Genomic DNA, 19652 nt, shown 5'->3' on the forward strand with positions numbered 1-19652 from the left:
CTTGGAGACGGGCGTGGCCGCTGCCCTGTGGGCGGGTCTGAGCGTCCCGGCTCGGCGGCCTGGACCGGGGCTCCTGCGCCCGCGCCCTCTCGGCGACGCAGTGGCTTTGGGAGGATGTCTGTGAAGCCTGACCCTCGAGTCCGAGGAGACGCTCCACACACAGTAGCCCGGAATCCCAGGGGTGTGACGTTGGAGCCCGGGTTTCCTTAATGTGTCTGATGACAAGAATCTGGGGGCGTGTTAGTGCAATCACAGGTTCCCAGCACCGCCCCCCCCGGAAATCCTGATTTTGGTGACGTGTCTGGGATTGAAGGGGGACATGCAATATCTGTATTTGCATTTTATTCATACGGAGATGTTTATTGAAGTCTTATTCATAGTGGCATAAAATTTGAGACCTAAATGCCCATCAAAAGGGGCATATTTAATAAGATATAAGGGGTTCATTCTCATTTGGACCACTGTGCTGCTTTTTAAAAATGCAGCTTTCTTGGGGTATATTTTTTTTTGAGTCAGGGTCTCACTCTGTCACCCAGGCTGGAGTGCAGTGGCACGATCACGGCTCACCACAGCCTCGACTTCCTGGGCTCAGGAGATCCTCTCAAGTTAGCCTCCCAAGTAGCAAGGACTACAAGCGTACCACCACACCTGACTAATTTTTGCATTTTTTGTAGAGACGAGGTCTCGCTTTGTTGCCCCACTGGTCCCGAACTCCTGGGTTCATGCAATCCTCCCACCTCGGCCTCCCAACCCACCTCAGCTTGAGCCACCATGCCTGGCTGATTGGAGCATACTTGACTTACAGTAAACCACACATGTTTACCATATGTACTTTGACAGGCTTTGGCATGTGATTACACCCTGGAGTTCTCACCACAGCCAAGGTAGTGAGCATCCCATCACCCTATAGTCCTCTCACAAACCCAGCATGTTGGCCTGCCTGCTTGTAACAGCTTTATTGAAGTATAATTCATACACCATGAACTTCCCCCATTTCAACTGTTTCATGTAATACATTTCAGCTTATTTCCAGAGCTGTGCAGCCATCACCCCAATCCACTCTCAGAGTGTTTTGTCACCCTACCCCCACCAAAAAAAAAACCTCTGAGGTGATTCTTTTTTGTTCTTTAAATTTTCTATTTTTAAGGTTGTAATAAAATAAAATACATATAACCTAAAATTTACCATCTTCACCATGTTTAAGTGTACAGTCTGGCAGCCTTCAGTGTATTTGCGTCATGTGACCATCGCACGGTCCACACACAGAACTCTTCACTTCGCACAATCGAAACTGTCCCCGCTAGACACACACTCCTCGTTCCCCTCCCCAGCCCCTGGCAGCCACGGTTCCACCTTCTGTCTACGGCTTTGACTATTCTAGGGACCATGCATGGGTGAAATTGTCCACAACTTGTTCTTTTGTGTCTGCTTATTTCACTTCACGTCATGTCCCCAAGGCTCATCTCAGAGTGTCCTCCCTGTTTAAGGCTGAATAAGATCCTATTGTGTGGTTGGACCGTGTCTTGTTTGCCCGTCCACCTGTCCATGGATGCTTGGGTTGCTTCTGCCTCTTGGCTATTGTGGATAATGCAGCCGTGATCATCAGCTTATAAAGGTGGGTGGGGGGGGTACTTTGTTTTAATTACACAACGGATCAGCCACGGTAAAGACTAACCTTGACTCTCAAGGAGCAAGAGGACACGTTGTAACACAGTGAAATCAGCAGCGGAGTTATAATGGGGTTGTGGTGAGTGGTGGGGACGCTGTGCTTGGCAGTTTACCTGTTTTCTCTTATTTAATGCTTGCAACAACCTATGAGAACCCGCGAGGTTCTCAAGTCATTGCCATGTTGCAGACAAGGAAGCTGAAACTCAGAGAGGTGAAGCCATTTGCCCAGTGTCACACAGCTAGTTGGTAGGAATTAAACTGTCTCCACTTAAAGATAACAACAGGGAGGAAACCATTTAAGCCGACGCTAAGAGCAGCAGCAGCAACGGACTTTCAAACACGACAGAGTATGCTTTACAGCCATTTGATAGTACATGAATTGTTAAAATTTGTATTTCTATATACAGTTGCTTCCTGTGGCATTGGCCAAGGGACCGTTGGCAACTGGGCGGGTGCTCCCTGGTCTGGGCCCAGGGTTCTTCACAGCAGCCTGAGCCTGTCCCGGGAGTGGCCGAGTCTTGTCCCTGCCAGCCTTTCCTCAGGAGACCCCAGCCCTGCTCCATCCTACAGAAGTGCTCCCGCCCCCTCCCAGAGCCTTCCTAGGCCAAGGGACATTCCTGCAGGTCCCCAAGCTCTTACTGACAAGGATCCTTGCAGGCCTGAGGGCAGCCACGTGGACTGAGTCACACGCTCCTATGAATTCACTCTCCATTTGCCTGATGACCTTGGGCTATTTTTTAAGAAGAGGGGAGGCATGGAAGAGCGTCTCTCATCACATCTCATCTCATTTGGGAGCCCAGTTTTTCTACAAATTGTGTGACTTTCTGGATTCCTGCATGCTCTTATTTCTGATGTTTGGGTCCCTGAGGGGGGCCCTATGTTTTCCCTGGGGGAAGATCGTCCTCACTTCATATGGGTTAACTGTTCTCTTCCCAACCAAGAGTTCCCACGTGGAAAGGTTTCTTTCGGGTTTTGTGGTAGCCACAGCCAATAGAGAGGGACGTATTAGGGAGTGGGGGTGGAGGCAGATGTTAAGGACCCAGATGTGTCACAGACGTCACCGTGGTTGGCACAGGCATCCTCATGTTCCAGTCAGGCCGCCCAGCACAGTGCCAGCCCTGCCCTTAACCAGCCATGGGATCGAGTACACATGGCTGTCCTCTCATAGTCTTGGTTCCGTTTCTGTAAGATTTTGGGAATCACGATAGTTCCTACCACGTGGGCTTACTATCGTGTTACACGGTAAGTATGTAAATGTCTTTGCCCAGCACCAGGCACCTGTGACGGGTGCTGATAACCCAGTTCCTGAATCAAGCAGAGGACCAAACCAGAACCTCTGACTCCTTGGTGAGCCTTATTGCTTTCTAGAGTATCAGGAACCCAACTCAAGCTAGCCTAAGCAAAGAAGGAAGAGGAAGAAGAGGAGGAAAAGGAGGAAGAAGAAGAGGAGGAGGAGAAAAAAGAGGAGGAGAGGGTTCATGAAACTGAAAAGGCCAAAAGTACCAGCTTCAGGTGTGATTGGATCCAGGTGCTCAAGTGATGGTCAAGAATCTGTCTCTTTCGTCTGTGGTGGCTTCATGATCTCAGGCAGATTCTTGCCTTACTTGTAGCGAAGGGGCCTCCAGCAGCCCCAGCACCCTCCCAACATAGCAGCTCCGGTAAAAGAGCAAGCTTCGTCATTGGCTTCGCTTGGATCACCTGGCTGTCCCCAAACCAATCACTGGGGCCAGAGATTTAAAATGCTTTGACTGACCAGGCCCGAGTCCTGCTCCCTTCCCTGAAGTGGAGGGGATCGGCCCCCTCAGAATTACCTGGACTCAGCATCATGGGAGGGAAAGGCGTCTCCCCTCTGCTCATCCAGAAGATGGAAAAATGAATGCAACATGGGGGAAAAAACCCAGGAGACAACCAAATATCTGTGGCACGAGGAAGTGCTCCCACCTCCTGAGCTGCACCTCTCTGCAGGATTCAAGGCTGGGGGGTAGCTCTTGAGAAGGATGTGGCTTTGCCTATAACCAGGTCAAGTCGTGCGGGTTTGGCGGCTTCTGAATGGACCTCTGGCTCCCAAGCTGTCTCCAGCTTGATCTGGTAGGGTTTTCCTCCACACTCTGCTCTTCAGCTCCCAGGACACCTGCTGCTGAGACAAGGATCCCGAAACCAGGTGTTTTCTATCAAAGGAGATTTTTCCCAGGCCAGTGGGATGATGGGCCCTAGGGCAGCAGATGGCCTCAGGCACGATGCCCCTGCAGAAACCCACAGACTCATCAAACGGCTGCAGACCACACAGATGGCCTTGGGGAGCCAGAGAGAGAGAGACGCAGGCGGGAGCCTCAGTGCCCTGGTGAGGCATGACAGACCTGGCCAAGAATCCCTGGGACCCACACGTGGCTGCTTCCTGTCTCCTGGCAGCTCACGCTCTTCCAGAACTGCAGCCATATCACGCCTTTTCCTCACTTAGCTGATGCTCATTCGTTCATCCGTTCATTCATTCATTCGGTCTGGCAAGACTGAACCAAAGTAGGCCACCTCTAGGCATAGACTATTTGCCAAGATCTAGGGGTTTTCTTACTGGATTCTCTCTCTCCTTTTATGGACTGACCAGGAAACGAACCAGAACTTGAAAGGAAAGGGAGAGCCTTGAGCTGGAAGATTTGCCAAGACGGAAGGTGACCTGGGGTCACAGACGCCCGTCAACCCGCCTGGCTGGGAACTAGATGAATGACTTTTCTTTTGCTGTAAAGGACTTACTTCCTCAAGCTCCAAAATTAAAACCTGACGTGGATTGATACCTGACGTGGAGGTTCTGGGTTCTAAACTGCATCATCCTGGCTTCCCGCTCCAAGTCCAGCCCCTCCCCGCCTGGGACTGCTGGGGTGAAGGTGTCCCCCGGCCCACACAACGCCCTCTGCTGGCTCTGGGCTCTGCTGTCCACATTTAGCGTTCTGTATCCTGCCTGTTGTGGGCTCCTCTCTGCGGGGTCACCCTGCCTCCTCCCGCTGCCCCCGCCCCCAGCCCTTCCATGTCCCTTCCCATCTCTGCAGCTGTGTTAGAGTAAAACTGAGTAAGATCAGAAGAAAGCAGGGCTGGAAGAGGGCCCAGAGGACCACTTGAATGAGTAAGTTACGTTCAGAGTTGCATGTGGATTTCATACTATTTTTTCTAGTAACTCAAAGGCCCCTTTTTAAAAAACTAAAAAAGAAAAAATTATTGAATAATCTTTTTATTTTGGAATCATTTTAGGTTTACAGGGAAACCGTAATGATAGCACAGACACTTCCTGTCTATGCCTCCCAGTTTCCCCCACTTTTAACATCTGACATGACCACAGCATTGTTTAAAAAAAAATCAAAGCTGGGTTCGGTGGCTCAGCCCGTAATCCCGCGCCTTTAGGAGGCTGAGGTGAGTGGATTGCCTGAGCCCACGGGTTCGAGACCCGCCTGGGCAGCGAGACCTCATCTCTACAATAAATCAAAAAATCAACCGGGCGTGGTAGCGCATGCCTGTAATTCCGGCTACTTGGAAGGCTGAGGCGGAAGGATCGCCGGAGCCCAGCAGGTCGAGGCTGCGGTGGCCGGGAGCAGCCACTGCACTCCACTCTGGGCTACAGAGTGAAACTCCAACTCAAAAAAAAAAAAAAATCAACATTAATACATTATTACCAACTAAACTTGAGGATCCATGACCCAATCTAGGGCACCACATCACATTTAGTCATCGTGTCTCCTTAGTGTCCCCGGTCTGTGACAGTCTCTGTCTTTCCTCGATTTTCATGACATTGAGAGTCCTGAGAAGTCCCAGTTGGGTATCCCGGAGAATGTCCCCGCAGTCTGGATTTTTTTGATATTTTTCTTTGATTAGAGAGCAGTCTTGGCTTTCAGAAAGTAGGCCACAAAGGTAAAGCATCCTCATCACCTCGTCATATTGGGGTACCCATACCCCATGGCGTCCCTGGTGATGTTCACTTCACACATGGTTGAGGGGGTGTCTGCTAGGTGTCTCCACTGTGAAGCTGCCATCTCCCTTTCCACACTCAGTTCTTTGGAAGCAAGTCACTAAGTATAGCCCACCCTCAAAGGTCACCAAGCAGCTTAGCTGGACTTGTGTACCCCAAGCCGACTCACCCTGGCAATTGACAAGTGGGTGAGTTTCCACGATGAATGTCCGTGGATATTTTGAGTAAGACAAAAGTGAAATAAGAAAGGTGTGCGTTGGAGCCTCATGCGTTCTTCAGTGACACAAGGGACGTCTTTGCTGTATCAGATAATAGTTTCTGAATACTGGAATAATATTTCCTCCACTTTTTGTGCTGTTCATAATGTAATGGCTACAGACACAATACACGTTTTTATTTATTTATTTATTTTTATTTTTTTGAGTTGGAGTCTCACCCTGTCGCCCAGACTGGAGTGCAGTGGCCCGCTCCCGGCCACCACGGCCTCAACCTGCTGGGCTCCAGTGATCCTTCCGCCTCAGCCTTCCAAGTAGCTGGAACTACAGGTGTGCGCTACCATGCCCGGCTAATTTTTTGGATTTATTGTAGAGATGAGGTCTCACCTGCCCAGGTGGGTCTCGAACCCGTGGGCTCAGGCAATCCACTCACCTCAGCCTCCCAAGGCGCGGATTACAGGATGAGCCACCGAGCCCGGCTACTTTTTAATTTATTTACAATAAATTTCTTATTATTTTCACTATTATTATAAATATTTTCACCATCATCTTCTTAAGTGTAAACAATCAACAAAATAAAAAGTGTAAACAATCAACAAAACCTCAAGCCTGATCTGTAGGGCTTCCTGAGTTCCAAGGTGCATATTCCCCCACCGTGGCCAATGTCAAGCTGTGGTGTCATGTCACTAAGCAGAGCCAGAGAGCGGAGAATGATCTCAAGTGCACAGATCATCCTAAAATACAGTAAAATAATTGAGAAGAGGGTGAGTGTTAAGTATTTATCACCATTGTTTCTGGTATAATTTCATTGTAAGTGTGTCTAATTTTATTTTTATTGATGGCTGTGTTTAGCAACCAGCTCACAACATCCAGAACATTTACTAATCGGCTCTTGTGAGCGGCAGAGACAGGTCCAGCTCTCCCTGGCACAGCAGAGAACCAGGCCCAGGTCCTGCTGGATAGAGGTTGTGGTTCTTCGAGCAGCTTCCAGGTGGCTGCACGTAGCCGTGAATCACACTCCATGAGGAACCGACAGCATTCCTAGAAACCCTGTTCACAAGCAGTCCGTGCAACACCTCTGGTTTTTCACACCCCCTCGTTCTTATTTTTATTTTTTAACTCAGAAAATCCATCCTTCCTCAACCAGTCATTTAAGACACTTCGGGAAAACAAGTGTAAATCCTGACTTCAAAAAACCTGGAAACCCTGAGAGCACAGGTTTCAGAGTCATACAGCATCACTGCCTCCTGGCTGTAGGGCCTTGGGCAAATCACTCAACCTCGCTGAACTTCTGTTTCTTAATCCACAAAACGGGTAAGATGTATCCCCCAGGCCAGAGCTGTTCTGATCATCAGAGGAGACCACCCATGCTGGGGCACAGCACCGTCTGGCACCCATGAGCCTTTGCTCCAGAGCTACAGCAGAGAACATGACAGGCTGTCCAAAGGCAAGGTCACTCCCTGCCTTGGACATAACCTGCAGGGCTTCCTGGCAGGATGCCTGGGTGCTGGGGGACTCTGTGCAGATGGCCTTGATGTGAAGGGTCCCTCTCACCCTGCAGCCTTGACAAAAGCAGGTGTTGATGTGATAGCACAAAAAACTAGGAGTTCATCTGGAGAAGGTGGGTTGTGAGTTCTGGAGTAAATCATTGACTGGTGCTTGTTCAAGTGCATGGAAATTGAGCAGTGGAGGTGGTCTGGGGAATTGACAACCTGCTATTTTAAATTATATAGAAGAAACCAGGAATGCCATATGCTGCCTCAAAAACAAAACAACACCCTTCAAAAGAGGACTGGATTTTTAAAATGTACATATACACGATGGAATATTACGCAACCATAAAGGACAAAATCATGAACTTCACAGCAACTTGGACAGACTTAGAGGCTATAATACTGAGTGATCTATCACAGAAACAAAGAACCGAGTATCACATCTTCTCACTCATAAGCGGACCTTAAGCAAGTATGGTAGTACTATAAGAAAGGGATTGGCAGTAGTGGGAAACTGCCAGGAGAAGGGGGTCACACCTCATCAACGAGGGAACCTGCATAATGAACATTTGTATACCTAGCCCTGAATTGTACCCCACATATTTAAAGTTAAAATTTAATTAAAAAAATAAAAACAATAAACCCCCACCACACAACACACCATATGGGCAGAGACCAGGGAAGAAGGAGAAGAAAAGAGGCATTCGCAAGAATTTTTAAACTAAAGTTTCTAAAGCCACACTTGTTGGTAACTGACCCAAGCTCCATGCATGTTCTAGCGTGAGCACAGCTGAGAGTCCGCTTTTCCTATGAGCCTTCTCTGTTTGTTTTTCCTTTACCTGTTTCCTTGTAGTTACCAGCAGCAACTCCTGAGAAAACCTTGACCTTGCTTAAGATAGAGCAGGCCTGCTAAGTGGAGAGGACCAATCCTGACCTTCCAACTAAAGCCACCCTAAGTCAACAAGCTTAAAAAAAAACTTTTTTTTCATTTTTGAACCCAAAGAACTGACTGCAGTCTTTGCTGCATTTACACATTGAACACGGTCCCCTTTCGAGACCTTGTCATTAGGGCTGTGGGGCTACAAGTGACAGAAGTCAGCCCCAACCGGCCCCCCAGAACTGAGCAGTTCAGCGCACAGCCTGAGCTAGAGCCCATGACCAGCGGCTCTAGCTGCATGTTCTCCACAATAGCCAAGAGGCAGAAGCAGCCCATGTATCCAGGGACAGGTGAACGGGTGGGTACACAGAACGTGGGATACAATGGCCTATTGTTCAACCTTTAAAAGGAGGGAGCCGGGCTCGGTGGCTCAGCCTGTAATCCCGGCACTTTGGGAGGCCGAGGTGAGTGGTTTGCCTGAGCCCGCAGGTTCGAGACCCTCATGGGCAACTTGGTGAGACCTCATCTCTACAATAAATCAAAAAAATTAGCCGGGCATGGTAGCGCGCACCTGTAGTTCCAGCTACTTGGAAGGCTGAGGCAGAAGGATCGCCGGAGCCCAGCAGGTTGAGGCTGTAGTGATCGGGAGCGGCCATTGCACTCCAGTCTGGGTGACAGAGTGAGACCCCAACTCAAAAAAAAAAAAAAAAAGGAGGGAACTTCAACACATGCAACAATACGAATAAACCTTGAGGACATTCTGCTAAGTGAAATCAGGCAGTCACAAAAAGGCACATGTTGTGTGATCCCACTTATATGAGGTACCAAGAGCAGTCAAATTCATGAGAAGGGGCATGGTGGTTAGCAGGGGCTCAGGGGAGAGGAAGGGGGAGCTATTTCATGGGAATAGGGCTTAACTTTTGCAAGAGGAAAACGTTCTGGAGATCTGATTCACAGCATTTTGAATATGCTGGACACCACTGCGCTGTACACTTAAAAATGGTTAAGATGGTAAATTTGATGTTATGTGATTTTTGCAATTAAAAAAGAAAAAGTAAAACCCAGAGTCCCCATATGCATGCCTGGGCACCACTGCCGTGGGCCTGGCTGCACCCTCAAGTCCCAGCTCCTCCGTAGCTAGGGTTCCTGGGGGGGGGGGGGTCCAGCTTAACCTCCTGGGTTCTGATTGGATTGTATGCCCCACCTCTGGCCAATCACTATAGCCAGTGAGTGTGATTGATTGAGTGCTTAGCCCCACCCACAACAATGAGCCCAGAGAGGGAGGGAGATGACCCAGAATGTCTAAGAGATGCTGAGCGAGTTCTGGCTTGGCCACTACGAAAGTGGAGCCCCTGAGGCGGGAGACACGACTGCCCCCTCCAGCACCTTGCACTTAGCTGGCAGTGAGTCCCCTTTACCTAAGAGGCCCCCAATGACACAGCACGAAAGCGGGTTCCTCCACCGTAACCAGTCATCTCTAGATTTGTGTCCTGGAAGGCCAGGGTAAGATGCGTTGAAATTTGTCCCTCTCACCTTCAGCCCACTCATTCTCAGCCTGTAATCCCGTGCCTTTGGGAGGCTGAAGTGAGTGGATTGCCTGAGCCCGCGAGTTCAAGACCCGCCTGGGCAGGCGAGACCTCATCTCTACAGTAAATCAAAAAAATTAGCCGGACATGGTAGTGTGTGCCTGTAGTTCCAGCTACTTGGAAGGCTGAGGCGGAAGGATCGCCAGAGCCCAGCAGGTCGAGGCTGCGGTGGCCGGGAGCGACCACTGCACTCCAGTCTGGGCGACGGAGTGAGACTCCAACTCAAAAAAAAAAAAGGTCACTAAAGCAATGGAAAAGCTCGTGTGGGTGATGGCGACAGGGCAGCCCAGAGGGTGAGGAGGGCTGGGATGGATGGAGAAGTGGGTGCAGGGCAGGGCGCCGCCCCTCAGCTTCTGAAACTGGAGAGGAAGAGGGGACCGTGAGGGCTGAGATGTTAGCAGTAGAGAGAAGTTCAGAACTACCAAGGTAGCTGAGTTCCTACCCAGTCCTGTTCCTGGAAACCGATTTCAAGTGGGCCAGTCCTTATGACTGCTGGGCCACGGGTCCCCAGGTGGTTGGAGTTTGGGGCTTTGATTTCCCTGACCACTGTTGACCTCACTGACTCCAGGAAAGAGTCAAGTGTGGGGACGGGGGGATGTACAGCATCCTTGACTTGTAGAAAGACTGTAGCTTTGAGGTTGGCTCAGAAATCCACGTGAGTAGAGAAACTTCTTGAATAAAACCCAACTGAAGTCCTGGGAAGTTCTGTTTGCCAGTGCTCTGAATCTGGACATATCGGTCCTGTCCCTCGTCATGTGTGAAAGGGCTCATATTCTCTCCAGTCATAGGAGAACCATGAACCCTAGGAACACAGATGCGGGGTCCTGCAGAGACAGCAAACCTTGTGCTTAGCTCACACTTGGAAGGTGTTATTTCTGCCAAGAGAATCAGGAAGGAAAGCGGGGCGGGGGGGCGGTACACAGAGACAGAGAGGGAGAGAGAGGCAAAGGAAAGAGACAGAGGGAAGAGGGAGAGGCCATCAGATCTTGATCCCAATTCCCTCTCCTCTGCTACCTCTGCTTGGGTAAATTCCCTAACCTCTCCAAGCCTCACTTATAACATCAGAATAAAGAGCTCCTGCCCTGAAGGGCTATGATGAGGAGCCAGCCAGCTCAGTGCAACAGGTGATAACACTCATGGAGGACACTGAACCACCAGGCACCTGGGAGAACCACCACCAAAGCGTAGGTGCAGGCAGGAGCCAGATGTCAACCCATCAACTTTGCTCCCCATGGTGAGATGGATTTTGATGTGCTCTCCGCTGGAAGTAGCTTCAGCAGCTTCCCCAGGGTCAGTTAATTAAATGCTCCCCTGATGGATATTTCTGGAATTTCTGCCAGAATCAGGTGTGCTGATGTCAAACTTCAAAGGCTAATAAGACACCCAGGGCTCTGCCACCCAGGGCTCTGAGCTTCAGGAGTCAAGCGGAGAGACATACAGTGTGCATGGAAAGAGAACAGTCTGTGATGCCACCGAAAGCTGGGCTTGAATCTCAGCAATTCACTCATTCTTTCTTCCAGCCAGTACTTGGGGACTGACCTTGCATGCATTGGGTGTTCGCCCTGCGTCCTGAGGATGCAGTAGTGAGCAAACCTTGCAAGGGACGTTCTCCCAGCTCAGCAGCTCAATACCACAGCCAGGGTCTTGGGAAAGTCGCTTGGTCTTGCCCAGCCTGTGTCATCATCCCACAGTGTGGACTTTAGAGTGTCAAGTGCATTCAATGAGTGAATATCATGGCAGGGAGCCCACGGAAAGGACACCCCCACTAGATGACGTTGTGTTCGTGTGGCAGGTTGCCCCTGGCAGGGACCACCATCCCAAACTTAAGGAGAGTCCAGAAAGACTTCTTGTGGGAAGTGACTCTGACGCTGGGACCAAGGAGTGGAGACCACCCCCACTGACCCTCTGGTCTGCCCCTACAGGTCTCCCACCCATGGACAAAGGGCCCAGCACTGTGGCCAAGACCACAACCTCCTCAGGCCACACAGCTGCTGAACCAGGCCCCCTCACCACCGCGAATCCCCTTCCACCAGGGCGCCCGGCCAGCGCCTGTGCAAAGAAGCTGGTCCCAGGCCTTCCCCAGGCCCACCGTGGTCCCTCCCACCGCCGACGGTCGGCCCCTGAGCGCCAGCGGGCACATGTTCCCATTCATGGTGGACGGCGCGTGCAAGTTCCCCGTCATCAGGCAGGGTAGGTGGGGGCTTCATCGGCGGCTCACAGGGCAGGTCACAACCATGTGGCTGGGGTTTGGGTTCCGCTTATTTTCTGATGATTGTAAAGGAAATTCAAGATAAACAGAAGGTGAGAGAACAGTTAAGAAATCAGCTGTAATCCTAGCCCCTGGGTCTCCCCCATTGACTTCTGGTGTTTCCTTGAGGCTGTGTTGTGCTGGTACACACACAGCAGTGCCCTGCAGTGTCTGTGCACATGTGAGTGTGTACACACGTGTGAGTGTGTAGCAGTATCTAAACTGATGCTTGGACTCGGATGTGCAGAAGTGTTAGTGACTGAAGCCCCCTTTGCCCACAACAGCCCTCGAAGGGGTTTAAGTAGCCTGCGACCAGTTTACGTGTGAGGGGAGATTGAGGCTTACTGAGGAGACTACACCTCCCCAGAGGAGGCATATCCAGTCTAATTTAACCTTATGTCTTGCAGTCACCGTTAGGGTTGGGGAGCCCAGAGACTGCCCACCACTGCCTGTCACTTTGGGGCACACAGTCACTGGAGTTTCCTTCCTCCCTCCCCCGCCCTCCCCAAAAACCTCATGGCATTTGGGGAGGAAACCTCCCATCTGTCACCATCCTCTGGCCTCGCCAGCCTCACTGGCAGGGTAGCCAGTCAGCTTAGTCCCTGGACTTGATTCCCAGGGCTCCTCCAGGGCCTCTGGCATCCAGGTCAATCTCTGTCCTCTCCATGGCAACCCCAGAGCCTCCAGGTTCCCCCAGTCTTTCAGCGCCTCCACATCCTCCCCAGGTCTTGCTCAAGACCATTCACTTAGTCACCCAAGTCACTAAAAGAGTAATAACAATAATTATGATTATTGTGAAATATACAAACTAAAGAGTAAATGAAACATTGTCTCCATCATCATTATCGTCATCATTGCCATCAAATGAATTCTCATGTCCTGCTACCCACATTAAGAAATTACCTTGTTGCCGGGAGCAGTAGCTCATGCCTGTAATCCCAGCAGTTGAGGATGTGGAGGTAAGAGGATTGTCTGAGCTCATGGGTTCAAGACCAGCCTGGGCAACTTGGTGAGACCTTACCACTATAATAAATTTTTTAAAAATTTAGCTCGGTGTAGTGGCATGCACCTGTGGTTCCAGCTACTTGGGACGCTTAAGTGGAAGGATTGCCTGAGCCCAGCAGTCGAGGCTGCAGTGGCTGTGAGCATGCCACTGCACTCCAGCCTGGGCAACAGAGTGAGACTCTGACTCCAAAAAAAAAGAAATGACCTCACTGTATCCCCCAACATATAATGTGAAAAATTTCAAAAGCACAGCAAAATAAAATGAATTTTACCATGACCCCCCACCTACATCTACAGGTTGCTATACTCTTGTTATCTATGTATTTATCCTTTCATTTATTCATTAATCCCCTTATTGTCAATGCATTGCAAAGTAGATTGCAGACTTCTGTAGTCTTCCCTAAGTTAGTCTTTTGATGTAAAATTAACATTCAATATGTATTCATTATCAGTTGCATAACCAATTACCCTAAAACTTAGCAGCCTAAAACAAACAAAAACACTGTGTGTCCTCATCTTTGGCTTCTGTGGGTCAGGAACTCGGGAGTAACTTAGCAGGGTGGTTCTGGCCCAGGGTCCCTCCTGAGGTTGCAGTCAAGATGTTGGCTCAGGCTGCAGTCACCTGTAAGCTTGACTGGGGCTGGGAGATCTTCCAAGATGGTGCACTCCCATGGCTGTGGGTTGGAGACCTCAGTTCTTCACCTCGTGGACTTTCCATAGAGCTGCTGGGTGTCCTCACGGACTGGCAGCTGGCCCCTCCAGGGCAGGTGATCCAAGGGAACAATGTGGAAACTGCAGTGCCTCTGATGACCAAGCCTCAGTCTTTTCAGCAGTGCCCTGTGGGCACCACAGATCAGCTCTGCCCAGTATGGAAGGGGACTGACACCGGGAGGCAGGAATTAGTGGCAGTCATCTTGGAGGCAGCCTACCACAGTCTGCCCCCGGTCCTCAATGATTCACCCCCACATGTAAAAACCCTCACCTCTCTGACTCCGAGGTCCCCAAAGTCTTACCTCACTTTGGCATTATTAGCTTAAGGTCCAGAATCTCATCATCTAAGTCAGGCCCTGGTACGGATCAGACCCACCAGCTGTCATTCCTTAATTTCAGCTCCTCAAGTACAGTTGCTATCATTGTGGAGACCTGTGAACTAAACGGACAAGTTGTCTGTCCCTCACACACCCGGTAGGCACAGGAAGACTGCTGCAGACACTCATCCTGCTCAGATGATAAAACACATGAGAGCCAGTGGTCCACAGCAGTGACAAAATCCCTCCTAGAAAAATGCTAGACTTTCCTTCACTGGGATTCCGTCCTACTCTTGTCCAGAAGTGACCTTCCTATGGCTCTTTGCTGTGCCCTGTGGGCTCTGGGTTCTGCCCTCTGAATCATTCTGCCTTTTTGTGGCTGCCTAGTTTTACCAGTTTGCTTCCTACTTGTAGGAGCATGGGAGGCCAAAGACTTTTGTGGTATCTCTGTTCCTCGGTCCCAGTTGGCAGTGCTCCTTATTGGGGTTCATCCTATTAGGCAAAAGCCATGCCCACAGGTTCCTCTGACACAGCCTTCTCTGCCTGGCCTTCCACTGAGGCTACTGGGTTCAGCACCCAGACGCTGCATGGAAGCCCTCGTGCCTTGACTCCCAGTCTTCCTTGGGGCGCTGCCTGAGGTCTCGACGTGTTCCCAGCAAAGGATTTCAGTTGCACCTGGGCTTCTTCCTTAGACTGAGTCTTCCTGACAGTCTGGATGTGATTCTTGCCCCAAACCCACTTCTTAAATTTTACTTGCCACCTGGGGAGACAGGGAGTTTCCAAACCCGTGGGAGCAGGTCTGGCTCCTCTTTGTTGGCAAGTCCTTCCTGTAGCTGATCTCTACCTTGTCGTCTTACCACAGGGAGCAGGAGATAACCAGGCGGCACCGTCCAGTGCTCCACCTGGACATCTTTTTAGCTGATCACCCCATTCGTTAGGTACCTTTGCTCCTTTCCACATTACCACGGGAGTATGTAATGAAGCTCTATACAGAGACCCATAGCCCCAGTAACATTTTCCTCACTTTATTTAAACCCCTGCTTGCCTCCTCAAAGGCTTTTGGACTCCTACTGACAGACTCTTCGAGACTGTCACTAAGCCTTCAGGGTCTCATTAAGACTCTTCGCAGCCAGGCTCGGTGGCTCAGCCTGTAATCCCATGCCTTTGGGAGGCTGAGGTGAGTGGATTGCCTGAGCCCGCGGGTTCGAGACCCGCGGGCAACTTGGCGAGACCTCATCTCTACAATAAATTAAAAAATTAGCCGAGCGTGGTAGTGCACGCCTGTAGTTCCAGCTACTTGGAGGGCTGAAGGGGAAGGATCACCGGAGCCCAGCGGGTCAAGGCTGTGGTGGCTGGGAGTGGCCACTGCACTCCAGTCTGGGTGACAGAGTGAGACTCTAACTCAAAAAAAAAAAAAAGACTCTTCGCAAAAGTTCTCCGGCTTCTGACCACTGTCCCTTCCCAAAGTCACTCCTCATTTTAGAGTTTTGGTAAAGTCCTGGTATCAAAATGTGTCTTCGCTATTTATTGCTGCTAACAAATTCCCCCAGACTTAAGCAACAATAAGCACTGATCATCTCCCACAGTTTCTCTGGGTCAGTATTTGGGGAGTGGCTTAACTGAGGGATTCTAGAGCCTCATGAGGTTGCAGTCAAGCTGTCAGCCAGGGCTGCAGTCATCTGAAGGCCCGCCTGGGGCTGGAGGCCCTGTCTCCGAGATGGATCACTCATATGGCTCAGTTCTTCACCACAGGGATCTCTCCAGGCTGCCTGAGTCCCCCGTGAAATGGCCACCGGCTTTCTCCAAAAGAGTGACCCTAGAGAGCAAAGCAGGGACTGCAGTGTCTCTTGTGATCCAGCCTCAGGAGGCAAACTCTGTCATTTCAGCAGTACCCTTGGTTGTATATGTATGGCTGGATCAAAATGTATGTATTGAAGCCCACACCCCCAGTACCACAGAATGTAACTGTATCTGGGGATAACATCTTTAAAGAGGTCACTGAGTTAGTTAAGGTCATTAGGGTGAGCCCTAATCCAGTCTGACGGTTATCTGTATTAGAGGAAGATATTAGGACATAAGACACCAGGGATATGAGTGCACAGAGGAAAGACCTCATCAGGAGACAGTGAGAAGGCAGCCATATGCAAGCCAAGGAGAGAGGCCTCAGGAGAAACCACCCTGCTGATACCTTGACCTTACATCTGGCCTCCAGAACTGTGGAGAATACATTTCTGTTGTCTAAGCCAACCCAGTCTATGCTTTGCTATGGCAGCCTGAGCAGATTAATACAAGCTCCATCCAGTGTTGAAGAGAACTGTACAAGGATGTGAATACCAGGGACAAGAGTCACTGGGGCCATCCTGGAGACTGGCTACCACACAGTGAAATGCACAGATCTTGTATGAGCATCGCTGAGTCATGATAGCCATATACACCTGTGTAACCCAAGCCCCTGTCTAGATTTAGAACATTACCATGACCCTAGAAAGTTCCTCAGGTCCAAGTCAATTCACAGTCCCATCCACGAGAGGCAAACACTCTTCTGAATCACTTTTCCATCATGGATTAGCGATTCCTGATTTAGAATCTGAAATAAATGGAATCAGGTAGTATATGCCCTTGTGTAAGGCTTTTTCACTCAGCATACTATTTCTTTGATTAATCCATTTTGTTGTATGTATCACGAGTTTGCTTTTTTTAATCCCTAAGTAATATTCTATTGCATGAACATATGTGTCCATTCTTTTATTGGTGGACACAGGGGATGTTTCTTTCTTTGCTCGGGTTTCTCCACTGGTTTCTCGGTGCCATGTGGAACTCAAGGCTTCTCTAAAAGAATTCCATTCTCCCTGGGAAGTTGAGAAGTCCTATGACTTTGAGGCCCTCAAAGCCACCACCACAGCCTCCCACTGGGGTATCATCTGGCTTGGGAAGATGCCATGATGTCTGTTCCCATATTTCCACTCTCATTCAGGATTCAGAGAAAGACTTTCCCCTTCCCATAGTAAGGGGTTTCCTTGTGTCCCATCCAGGCCTCTCTAATCCACGCTTTAGAGTGAACTCTATTTTCCTAGTCCTCCAGGCTGGCTCTTGATTGAACACCCATTTTTCAGAGTTCTGAGAAAAACCTTTCCTCTCTTAACAAAGCTGGACTCTTCTAGACCTGCTTGGGTAACTTGGCAAGACCTCTAATAAAAAATCAAAAAATCAGCCGGGCATGGTAGCGCGTGCCTGTAATTCCAGCTACTCAGCTACTCGGAAGGCTGAGGCGGAAGGATCGCCGGAGCCCATCAGGTCGAGGCTGCAGGGCCGGGAGCGGCCACTGCACTCCAGTCTGGGCGACAGAGTGAGACTCCAATTCAAAAAAAAAAAAAAAAGAGATTCTCCTGATTTACATATATTGTAAACAATGGGATCATTTGAACCCAACACTGGTAACCTACTTGTGAAAATTCAGCAATATATCATGAAGGTCAATACATTTACTGCATAATGGTTAAGATCACAGGCTCCGGATCCAGCAAACTTGGGTTCAAATCTTGACCCTGCCACTTAGCAACTGCAGGATCTTGGGCAAGGACTTGACACCTTTGGGCCTCCAAGCTCTTGTTTATAAAATACCCTGTGAATGCTGTGTCAATAGTTGTCAGGCTGTGTTTTTGTTGTTGTTGTTGTTTTTATTGTATTGTTATTTTTAAATGCATGTTAAAAATTGTTTTCAATCCACAGTTGGCTGAATCCACAGATGCGAAGCCCACCAATTCAGAGGGTTGACTGTATATATTTCTTTTTTCTTGTTTTTTTTTGAGTTGGAGTCTCACTCTGTCACCCAGACTGGAGGACAGTGGCACGCTTTTTTTGATTTATTGTAGCGATGAGATCTCGCCAAGTTGCCCAGGTGGGTCTCGAACCTGCGGGTTCAGGCAATTCACTCACCTCGGCCTCCCAAATCGCGGGATTACAGGCCAAGCCACTGAGCCCAGCCTGTATATATTTCTTGTCATAAATCACCATAGCACAGAACCAGATGTAAATATTTTAGGCTTCGTGGATCATCCTATCTGTGTTGCAACTATTCAACTGTGCCTTTGTAGCTCGAAAGCAGCCACAGATGACATGTAGCTGAATATCTGTGGCTGCATTCCAATAAAACTTTATTTTCAGTAACAGGCAGGACTGAGTTTGGCCCCAGGGCCCTAGTGTGCCAGCCCCTGCTATACCTCCTGTTTCATTCATAACAGACCTTTTAGTAGATACATCAGTGTCCCTAAGACACATATGTGGAAACTAGGCCTGTGAGAGGTTAAACGACCTGCCCAAGGTCACCAGCTATTCTGTGACATGGAATAAAAGTCTGGAGACATGCCAATGTGGATAGCAGCACAGTTAGCATGGGGAGAGAAAGACCGCGGCTCTTTCACTTTCTAGTACTTCTGTGATGCTGTCCTTGCTGTCAGCGAACATATGCCTCACTCTAATTCTAAAACTATGTAAAGTGCCAAACTCGGGGAAACCAACAGGGTGGCTAATCTGAAAATATTCTTCAAGGCCTTGGGACCACTCACGGTGTCTTCTGTTGATCTTCTGCCTCAGTGTGGACCAGTGCTATGGAGCTGTCGGAACAATCTGTGGCCGAGGGAATTCCTGGGGCAGTTCCCCCCACGGAGATCTATGTAGGGCATGACCTGGCCCAGCAGGACAAGGTGAGGGGCCTGGGGATGGGTGGGGCTGCCCCAGAGGTACCCTGTGGGGGTACAGAGGGACGTGCCAATGCTTCCTGTTCTCTGTGGCCTGGGAGGGGCCCTTTTTCTTGCTTCCAAGGAAGAAGAAGTCACCTGAGTCCCAGGACATTCACCCAAAAGTTTTACCTCAAACAACAACATCTACAACGACCATTTATTGAGCACCTACTGTGTGTTAGACTGTGTCCTGTGCATATGCCCTTCATTAGCTCAGTCTTCACTGTCTTGCCAGGCACGGTGGCTCAGAACTTGGAGAGGCCAAGGCAGGAGGATCGCTTGAGCTCAGGAGTTCGAGACTAGCCGAGACAACATAAAGGGACCTCCTCGTCTCTACAAAAAATAAATAAATAGGTCGGGCCAGGTAGCTCAAGCCTGTGATCCCAGCACTTTGGGAGGCCGAGATGAGGGGATTGCCTGAGCCTGCGGGTTCAAGACCAGCCTGGGCAACACAGTAAGACCTCATCTCTACAATAAATCACAAAATTAGCCTGTAGCTAATTTGGAAGTACACGCCTGTAGTTCCAGCTGCTTGGAAGCCTGAGGCAGAAGGATCACCGGAGCCCAGCAGGTTGACGCTGGGGTGGCCGTGAGCGTGCCACTGCACTCCAGCCTGGGTGACGGAGTGAGACTCCAACTAATAAATAAATAAATAGATAGATAAGCCAGACATGGCAATGTGCACCTGTAGTCTCAGCTACTCAGGAGGCTGAGGCAGAAGGATCACTTGAGTCCAGGAGATCAAGGCTGTGGTGAGGCTTGATCGTGCCACTGCACTTCAGTCTGGGCAACAGAGTGAGATCCTGACTCAAAAAATAATATCCTCATCATCTTCAGAATA

At 49.7% G+C, this 19652-nt stretch overlaps 1 protein-coding gene across 1 annotated transcript in view; it reads left to right on the forward strand.

Annotated features, from left to right (window-relative positions):
- LOC103267973 (forkhead-associated domain-containing protein 1-like) overlaps window positions 1–19652 on the forward strand; it is a gene marked incomplete at its 3' end in the record, with an annotated part of 83596 nt that overhangs the window by 26312 nt on the left and 37632 nt on the right. The window contains exons 4-5 of the mRNA XM_021716262.1: window positions 11714–11981; window positions 18666–18775. Coding sequence (XP_021571937.1) covers window positions 11714–11981; window positions 18666–18775 — 378 coding nt within the window. The remainder of the gene's footprint in view (window positions 1–11713; window positions 11982–18665; window positions 18776–19652) is intronic.

The sequence above is a fragment of the Carlito syrichta genome, unplaced genomic scaffold (assembly GCF_000164805.1).
Source record: "Carlito syrichta isolate Samal-C Ts95f unplaced genomic scaffold, Tarsius_syrichta-2.0.1 Scaffold308650, whole genome shotgun sequence".
Taxonomy (NCBI): Eukaryota; Metazoa; Chordata; class Mammalia; order Primates; family Tarsiidae; genus Carlito; species Carlito syrichta.